At 42.4% G+C, this 10140-nt stretch overlaps 1 protein-coding gene across 4 annotated transcripts in view; it reads left to right on the forward strand.

The window, feature by feature from the left end:
• LOC110973503 (major facilitator superfamily domain-containing protein 6-like) overlaps positions 1 to 10048 on the forward strand; it is a 32918-nt gene extending 22870 nt beyond the window's left edge. For all 4 annotated transcript variants that reach the window (XM_022224371.2, XM_022224374.2, XM_022224373.2 and 1 more), the window contains exons 3-6: positions 180 to 336; positions 4247 to 4397; positions 7771 to 7974; positions 8447 to 10048. In XM_022224371.2, coding sequence (XP_022080063.2) covers positions 180 to 336; positions 4247 to 4397; positions 7771 to 7974; positions 8447 to 8715 — 781 coding nt within the window. In that variant the 3' untranslated portion in view covers positions 8716 to 10048. The remainder of the gene's footprint in view (positions 1 to 179; positions 337 to 4246; positions 4398 to 7770; positions 7975 to 8446) is intronic.
• Positions 10049 to 10140: the final 92 nt, after the last annotated feature.

Below are 10140 nucleotides of genomic sequence, written 5' to 3' on the forward strand. Positions count from 1 at the left end.
ATACATGTCGGGTAATTGAACATCAAGTGGCCACTAAATTAGTATTACCTGACATTCTAAAAACAGCTCTGTGTAAAACCACCTGGTCACTGTACCTGGCTTATTGATGAGAAAGAAAGTGACCCGACAAATTAAGACAAAATTGTGTTACTTGCACTTTTCATTTCATTCTCCGTCAGTACTCTTTCCATGGGAGCAATCCTTTCTGTTATGGAGCATCCCACGGTCTTGTTTGGAGTCGAGATACCGCACACGAACTACAGCGTTGCCTTTATTACCTTCGTGGTGACTATGGTCCTATGTCTGCCCCTGGCGTTCACATTCGACGCGCCTCCGGTAAGGCCCAGGGATTCAGTGTTCATGTTGTGCATTTCATTTCTCTTTCGCCTGTACAGTATTTGTATCATCTCCCACTGAACACACAGAATCAAGCTGTAAAGGTGCCTTTATTTTGTGCCGGCACGTGGTTTCAGGTCCGTTCCGTTTTCACGAACACCCCTTGCACAATTTTTGATTAACTCTCTCCGCACCTTAGGCGTACTGAGTCGGGCAGCACACATCACACAATGCAACACACATTACAGAAGAAGCCTTGATATGATCACTTCAAGAAAGTTGTAGACTAGAGGTGATGACAAAAACAGACACAAAAGAGGATTCTGAACATCTTCGCATCTCCCAATATTTATTACTTCAGAATCGAGCCCCCCCCTATGTTGGTTTGTCAGAAAGGTAAGCAGAAGATTAAATCTTTTTTGCTCGATATTGTGTCAATATCCCTGAATGAGACGGACACTTGTGTCGCAAGAGAATGCAAGACTTTGTCTTGTTTCGAACTCTTCTCTATTGAATTGTTTCGATTGAATACGTTCATTTTCCTAAAAAATACCTTATCTTTTAGACAAGTACATACCACGTTATCATGTCACTTTGTCATGCATTTCAGGGCTGAATTTTGGTTTTTAGGCAGGACGGAATTCTTTCACTTTCGCCCGCTGACGAATGTTGCAATTCTGCGAAATGGAGCCGAAAATGATATATATGAGACGTTTCAGGCCCTACATTTTATGCCCATATTGGCTTAGAATACACGGGAAAGCATGCTAGATTCCAATATTTCCCATGGACCCGTTGGGAGAACGTTCCAAACTTCTACATATAAACACACCCTTATGGGTACCCCATTTCCTGATAGTTCCGCCCCTTGGCCGGCCTCCTTGGAGATGTTGTCTTGCCTTTAAAACTGTGTCTGTTAGTCACATTTTTATAGGCACAAAAATCTAATTCACAGGTTTTTTTTATTAATTTATTTCATGTGCCTTTAAGAGGCCTGTGGCGTTGTAAATGATTTTCAAAAAAAAAGCACAAAGGTGTGTTAAAATTTAACTCCGCGCCCCGTGGAGGTAATTGAAGCCATTTCCAATTTAAAAACGGAATCATCGTGAGCAAGAAATTGTAAAGTCTCCAGCCAGCGTACTACGGGTGTATACGCTGAACCGAAGGCGGCCTTGTGTGATTTAGGTACGCTGTAGGTGTCCGAAGCGGACATTATCTTTGCTCGTTTCACCACGGCCCGGTTTTCGGAAAAGACTCCATAAAATGTAATGGACTATGATGATTTGTACATACTCTAACATGGAATTAGCACGAGCGTTTGGGTTGACTTTTTGTTGGTGTACCATGATTTAACGTCTTATGAGAACAGGTCGTGGCAGTTAGGAACGTTATTGTAGTCTTTTTCTTTTTGTCCCCTGTATTAAGCAAGCAGAGACCCCTGGTCTTACAGTATAACACAATTTGCCTCATATTATGTAGCTTGCACGACGGAAGTACATGTATATAACCATTTCCCAATGGGAATATCGTTCTTTCAGCTATTGATACGATGCCTCTGTTTACATAGTCTAAAGTGGGAGTAAGTCTGGTTTTATAAGAAAAAAAGAAGAAAAATCCATTGATTGGAAACCCCGTGTGCTGGCCTAACTGTATTTCACTCTAAACTTCCCTTACTCTGCTCTACGGAGTAGAAGGCTATGAAACCTTTTGTGATATCCCTGTGATATGGAGTATGGTAGAATGCAGGTGGCAAAGCAACCAGACTGGAAACTTTTTAATTTCCCCGGTGTTTCTTGTGGGTGTGTGGTGCGCACCTTTAAAGGTCAACGGTGGAGCGCCATCAAGGCAGTACCCCATCGCGACCCTCACTTCACAGTCGGGCGCTCTTTTTTACCGTTTCCCGGCATCGACGGCCATGCAATAAATTGGCTGAGCAGGAGAGGCCAGTTTACGACCATCAGCTCTCTCTGATCCCGCGCCCGTTTGCCTCCCTGCCAGCGCCGTATTTCATCGCGATGGACGTCCTCCACCGGGTTTTAGAGGGTTTCCCTACGCGACAGAGGATCGTTAGGCTCCGTCACCAAGCTCCTGGGGGGTGGCGATGTTCCTTATCTTTTTTATGTGTCCTTCTCTCTTTTTTACGACAAAACAACAATTTGTAACTGTTGGGCGGCTACATCATCAACCAGCCAGGAAAAAATTACGACGTTATTGCCTCTTGAATCCACATGACATGCGGAAATAGGTTTTTGCTTATAAGCGCAGCTTAGCGAGCTGAAAATATTTTGAGCTATATTGCTTTGTATTGTGTTTTTTAACTATTTTTTCTCTCTCGTTTCTGTTTCTATTATTCGATTTTTACATTTGAACGGAAAACTTAAATCTACGTACAAATGCAATTAGACATATTTATCATGGGTCTATTACTTGAATTAATGAAATTATGCATATTCGTCTTTACGGTTGATTAAGGGATAAAGCAGGATATTGAATAACGATGTATTAATCATTATAAAAAAGGACACAGAAGCTGAGTCCTATCTCCTTCAAGTTGACTCTTTGGGAAAGGTCTCCGGAGTCGCATAATAAATAACCAGACGGCGGCGAGATAGCCCTGCCTCTGCACCAGTTATTAATCAAGCAAAACGCGTTCAGATCACGTCCCCCCCCCCCTTTTGGTGCGAGTCCAACTGTTCGGAAATCATTTGTTCTGCATCTCCGAATAATGATCTCGGACTGCCTTGCTGTTCAAACGAGACGGACTACTTTAAACAATCCATTAATCAACCTTTGTGGGGAGCAGGGGGAGCCTTTTTTCCTTTTTTTACCAGCCTGATCAACCCTAAGGTAGACAGGAAAGCTGGTGATAAAAAGGGGAAAATGGGGGTATTGAAAGGTTCATCTAGCTCCCCCTGCTCTTACACGTCTCAAGCCCACTTCTCATCAGCAGCTATAGTTCGGGTCAAGGAGCCGTCAGGATAGACTAATTTGTAAATCGTGCGGACTGCCTCCTAAAAAAAAAAATCGGCGGAGGCGAGTAAAGAATAATTTGCGACATCCCCGTTGATTGGACTACTGCATGGGCCGGGCTGATGTTTCGGTCACGAAAGAGCACGATTGTCTCCGTACATTCTTATCTTGTACAGAGCTTTCTGTCTTGGATTCGGGGGTTGTGTAATACGAGGACAAAATTTATATTCTGTCCATATAGGAATTGGGAAATGAAGCATAGGACACTGTAAAAGTGGGTTCTGCGTAACAGTACAGGGATAATGTCCTTGATATAAATGCACGTCATTTTACAATTACTACTTATTTTCCTTCTTTTATTTTCAGAACCAGGTGTCATAAATATATTAATGTTATTACACATTATGTCTTGCACTACAGAGGTCAGTCATTCAGATCCTTCATGATAGCATCTTTATCAGCTTTCCAGCAGCTTCAGAATTTATCGGCGTCGCCTACTTAGGGAGTAACTCATTGAATGGATTTCTCTTAATGAAGGACGTGGTGTCACGTGGTTGCAAATGCACCCATTGAAAGCCGTTTGCACCCACGTTTGCACCCACAAAAATTTTGTCACACACCAAATACGGCGTAGGTGCAGGCCAAAATAAGTATTTTGATTTGCACCCACGCGATTCTGCCTTGTCCCACACTTGCACCCACAGCCACAGCGTTCTGGGGCTGCCACTGCATGTAACGGAGTCTCATATCCTCGAAGCAGAACAGAGAAACTCATATCGAGTCTGACGGTCCCGGTGACGGGAAACCAAGACGAGTCCGACGCGAAGACGACGCCCGAGTTTCAAAACGACCCCAGTGTGATGGTTCTTCTCAGGTCCGTGTGCGAAAATTCTGCCCTCGATTTCCTACTCTCTTTTGTGTTTTTTCTTTTCTTTTGAAGAAACCCAAGGACACTTCGGAGTTCTCAGTGAGGGTCCTCGTGCAGGTCATCTTCAGCGCCAAGTATGGCTCGTTCCTGCTGGCCAGCGCCTGGACAGGCGCGGCGTCCGGGCTGAGTAGCAGCTTCATCTTCTGGTACATCATGTCAGTGGGTAGGTATACCGTGTCAGAATCTAAATTTGGTGCCTTGTGCCGATAGGGTGCACGTTACTCTATACTGATGTCGAAATATTGGGCGGGGCACTGCATCGAAGTAAATTTTCTAGATGAGGGGATCCGGAGGTGGCAGAGAGGTATTTGATCATATTGAAGAAAAACCTATTTGGAGTTTTCTCCAAATAGGGGAGGGGACAGAGGTGGAGCTGGCATCGATCGGAGGAGGGTGTTGGTTTTGTCACTGCTCTTCCTTCAAGTTCACCCCCAGAGCGCCCGCTGAACTTACTGCTTGTTCTAAAACACGTTGTTAAATGTGCTCGAGTCGGACGTCCCTTAGAATAGTTTTTCTAAGATGAATTTTCTTCCGGCTGTTTTGTATCTAATTTGAATCGGCACGTTTAAGCCTATTGCCCTGTGCCTGTCCTAATTTGAAGCCGTGCAATTTAAATATTAAACCACTCACTGACCGTCTGTTTGTTTGTTCGTTGCCAGTTTTGTTGTCCGTCTGTCTGCCTGTGTGGTGTTATGCCTATATCTGTTGAAGTGAGACTGCAAAAACCTTACACTAAAAGACAGTTGTCAGGCAAGAGTTTCTTGCTACAAGATTCGAATCTGTAGGTGCTCAGACTCTTTGCTAATTTGAAATTTGTTAGTAAGTTCCCTTAACCGCATTTAGCTTTGTGTAAGTCCTCCTTTTTCCAGGCACCTGAACGTCAAGCCCGATATCAGAAGATTTTTTTTCCTTCACATCATTGCACACATCCCGCAAAAGCAGCATGCCTACCCACTTCTGTGTTATCCACTCTCTCTGCCTGTTCGTTTGCCACCCCTACCGAGCCACATTGGATTAGCGGTCAATCTACGCAGTTAGCCGGCGTGTAGCGAGTCACCGGCCGACTTCCAATTCACAATCAGCAAGATTCCATTTGCGGGCTTCGGGCCCAGCACCTCCGCGGCATCTGTCTTGTCTCTTCCCGTTTGCATCTTCCATTGTCGATTGTACCGGCGGATAAACAGGCCCATTTAGCCCGGTCAAATTGGACTTATCATTATCAAAAAAAGTCGGCGGCAGTCGACAAATCCCCGACTCTGCGCTTCCCTGCCACGCTGAGAGCTGGGTATGGGAAATGACGGGTGGGCCAGTGACGGAGAGGCTTTCGTTCTTGCGGTGCACATATTCCCGGCTGGGCCAGCTCGGCCTGCAGCCATTATGACCTGACGCTGCATCCATCTTGGTCGCTGGCATCACTAATATCAACAGCTCCTATATTGTAAAAGTGCAGTATTAGGTACTGCATAGATTCAGTGAGTTTTGCATTATTTTTTTAAGTCCGGCAACGCGTCTTCTGTGATTCAAAGGTACACGTATGTAGAAACAATTTCAATTAATATTTGGACCAATGCCAAAATCCAAAAATACATATACTTTAATTTCATGTGTATATAGCCGTCCTTTGAAATACTGCTCTTGTTTAGTCTTCCATCGGCTATCTTGTCTTGATCCAATGCACTACTGTAAGCTTTTAACCCATCTGAAATCCTTTCAGGTGACCTTGGGACTCTGCGATCTTTTCTCCCTCCAACACGATCCATTGAATCCGCTAATATGCGTGAAAAAGATCCACAGAAATTCCGCTCTGTGGCAAGTTTCATTTTGCACTTTAATCTGAATCCGGATCTTTGACTATCAAACGCTTGACCGGAAGTGATCCGTTAATAGCGCAGATCCAATTCAAATATTTATACCCCGAAAGCCTTTTGATTGCTCCTTCGTTTTGTTCATGAAGCAAAGACAAAAATGGTTGAATCCTGAGATAAATAAAGTATCAAAGTTGTTTTAGAGGAATTTCCATCGAAAGAGGATTTTCCTTCAAAATATCCTTATATTTTAGAGTCTGCCGTACACTCTTATAAATCCACCCGTTTTTATTAAGCTGCAAGCTGAAGTGCGTCCTGTCTTTTTTTAAGTTCATGCAAAATGAATGGCTACAGGTCAAAGTGAATCTTTATCCCAGCTGAATAAGAAAAAAATGTTACAGTTCATCAAATAAAACACATTGCCCCTCATGCATCTAATTAAAAATGTAACGGCTACCATTATTGTGGCTTGGTAAAGAAAAAAACAAGCCTGATATGAGACTACACAATTGAAACAGAGCAATTGATCAGGTCAAAAAAAGGTTGAAAGAGGACAATAAAAAAAAACTAAAGCAAAACAAAGCAAAATTAAATTCATTTGGCACATTTGAAATGTACAGATAAAAAATTGAAACCCCATGCGATAAAAACTGTCAAGAAAAAGCAAACAAAGACACGACCAAACAAGCTCAGACGTAAGCAGCTGCAGCAGACACATATCAAGACGAAATACACCATCCCATAAAATTTGTTATCAGCACACACAAAAATTTAAAAGCAAAAACAAAAAAATCCCTTTGCATTAGACGGATAGACATTCTCAAGGCTCGATAGGCAGCTGGGAACGACAAATACATTTAAAAGGGGTTAAGGACAACCTCGTTCATTTTACTTTTTAAGTAAAATATGAATTAGGATTATTTCCCCCTGGAAATACAAACTTTTTTTAAGGCTGCAAAGATTGAAGTGTTGGTGCACGTATCACTGCAGCATCTACCGCCTCCAGCCCGTCAACTTCTATTATTTTCGTTTTCCTGTGAGAAAATGAATCCATTAGCAAGCAGGGAGCAGCTATCGCACCCGAAATTGCTTAGAAAGCTGATCGCTCAAGATAGCTGTTTCAATGTGTCGTCGGCCTGGGGTATATGTGAGGAAAAACGGGTCGGACCTGTTTTAATATGCACTCGAGTTTTTCTTCTGGAGATGGGTACTGACATTTATGTGTATTTATGGGGGCAATAAAACCACTGACTTTAGGTTATGGTATATTCATGAGGCCCGATTTGATAACCATCAGCGAGATTCGCTGAACGGCAGTCTTTAATGTTGTAACCAGTTTACATTAGTGCTAATTCGTTTCGTCGTTCCGTTGCCGGTTGGGAATTCAATCTTCTGTGAGTGTAACTTCCACATGTTCAGAAATTGGGAAATGATATATAAAAACTGGTGGTTTCATTAAAGTATGTTTCAAGAACAGGCAATGAAAACCAGATCTACATGGATCTAATGACTACAAGCGCAGTCTAAAACAATAACTGAAGGTTATTGCATTAGAAATCAAAGAGGTCAATATTTTCTTTTTTTAAGAAAATGGGGGCCAAAATATATCTTAAGAATTTCCTGCCAAGCTACGATAATACCATTACTTTCTCCCTAGCCAACTAGTGTAGTGTATTTTTAAAAATGTTCTGTAAGTTTCTAATCTATAGTTACGGTGTCTTTTTTTCTCAGGAGGCTCGCACGTTATCATGGGAGTAGCGGGCTTGGCAGCTCTGGCAGCCGAGACTGCGACCTACTTCGCCCTGCCCCAGCTCAGCCGAGTGACCTCTCATCATACGCTCATGCTGGGCTGCCTCCTCCTGGTTGTGATCCGATACTTCCTTTACGGTATCGTGCGGGGTCCCTGGCTGCTAGTGATCCCAGAGTGTTTTAAAGGTAATGATCATAATTTGAAGGAATACTTCCAGTTGAATATCAATTTGGTGTCATTGTCTTGGCATTTAAAGGCCTACTACTAAAGGCCTATGGAATAAGATTTCGAAGTTCCGTTGTTCTGTTTCGTGGAAGATATAATAAATTATTTTCGTTGGCCAATCACTTTCAAAAACAACAAAACCTGCGAGGCGCGCTGTGAGGGTCACATGCTCATGTATCACACTTTTCTCGGAGTGCAGAGATAATGATGCGAGATGCTAGTGCATATAAAAGACATTAACCAGTGAATGAACTATGTGTTCAATCTTCATATTTGTCGCCGCGCTCCATGTTCAGTGTTGCTTGACGTACGAAGCAAGCTTTAGAAATGTCTGTTACTTGCCTAAAGCTTGCTGGCGTAGCTTAAGGGATGTTCATAGCATGCAGTTAACACTGGGTTTTTCTAAAATTTATTTGTGTGTTTCATTTTCAGGTGTGAGTGCAGCCATTGTGGAGTACACGCTAGGCGCCATCTTTGCGGACGAAGAGTTAGTCTCCTACTCTTGCTCACTTCAGGGCTCGTTCCTCTTGGCATACTACGCGGTAGGCTACGGTATCGGCAGCATCCTGGGCGGTGTGGTTATCGACGCACTCGGCGCTGTCAAATCATTTTTCGTAGTCTCTCTCATATCATTAATACTGTCTGTGCTGTTTCTCATCATTAGGTCGATACGGTACGGATACGAAAAGCTACAAGATTGATATCTTCTTTAAATTAAGAAGTTAAGTAAAAGTAACTAGTGATAAATTATACTACCGTGCATAGGCCTACATGTACCCCTGGTTTAAAGAAATTGAAGGTGACACATGGAGTGTATACCATATTCTTTATTCGTGTATTCAATTATACGCTAAACTGAAGTCAGTCATATTGACCTGAACGGCTGGAAAGGCATCTCTGAAATTAAACGAGCTGAAATTGACATCAAATATAAGTTGTGAAAAATGAATAGCAAAAATATATAGTGCTTAGTCAAAAATATGATAGTGTAGCTGGACTTGTCACTGTTTTCATTCTAGGGCTAGAGAAATCCATTTTCAGACGTGTTGCTTTGTGGCTATCCACTTTGTCGCTAATACGGGTGATTCACTATACAGCGCGCCACCAAGTGTTCGCGGAAGACAGGTCACTTGCAGGTTCACGTTCGACACGCTGCTGCGATAAAGTGCACTTCGTACATAATTTGGGGATATGTGATTGATTGAGGCGTTCCGTCAACCACACAAAACCATAATTTTGACTACCTAACACTCATTCTTCAGCTAATAAACCAACATTCGAGAAAAAAATCAAGTTTTCAGGGCACAGTGCAGTTAGTGAATGAGGCTTTGGCGACTGTTTGTCCCACAATGCACTGCAAAAGGCCTCGCCATAACAAACCATCGGTGGCGCACTGCACTGTGAATGACCTCTTTTGACGAGTGGATTTAATTTATACATAACCAATAGGAGTGAGGGAATCCTCAAGACTCTGATAGTTACAACTACGTCAATTTCATGCGATATTTACAAAAAGTGTGTCAAAGGAAGTGCAAACTGAGCACTTTATATTTTATATAAGCGTATATTATAAATGTGTACATCTGTATGTACTTTATTGCTTGTAATCAAGATATTTTACCTGCTGGAGTGATTTTTATTCTTGTAATGGTCAACTCCACGCACCTTCCAACATTTTAAATCAACTTTGGGTGACGAGGTGTATCTTATAATCAGGGAATACCACCAGTCTGAGATATTAACTAGATTTTAAAAAGGTAGAGGAAAAAATCTGTAATGGTGATTTTGTTCTTTATTTGACGTTGGTCAATTATTGTTATATTTGTAGGTAACTGTTCCTCTGCTTGGTTGCTACTGAATGCAGAATACTGCGCAAAATGTAAATCGCGGGCAGAGGGAGAGAGACATTATTCGAGATTATCCTGGTGGCACAGTAGATGTACAACTGCCATGTAATGTACTGTCTCTAGGGCCTACGAAATATTGAGGGGCTATAAAACAAAAGCACCCCCCTTTTAGGGGTTTCAGCGTTAACCTTCGACTTTATGAAAGCTTCATGTTAGCTATATTTTTATACAGAGACAGCTTAGCATTATTGGGGCTATGAAATTGGGATGTTAGTGCCA

This window comes from Acanthaster planci, linkage group LG17 (genome assembly GCF_054643075.1).
Source record: "Acanthaster planci isolate LZ-2023a linkage group LG17, COTS_SCS, whole genome shotgun sequence".
Classification (NCBI taxonomy): Eukaryota; Metazoa; Echinodermata; class Asteroidea; order Valvatida; family Acanthasteridae; genus Acanthaster; species Acanthaster planci.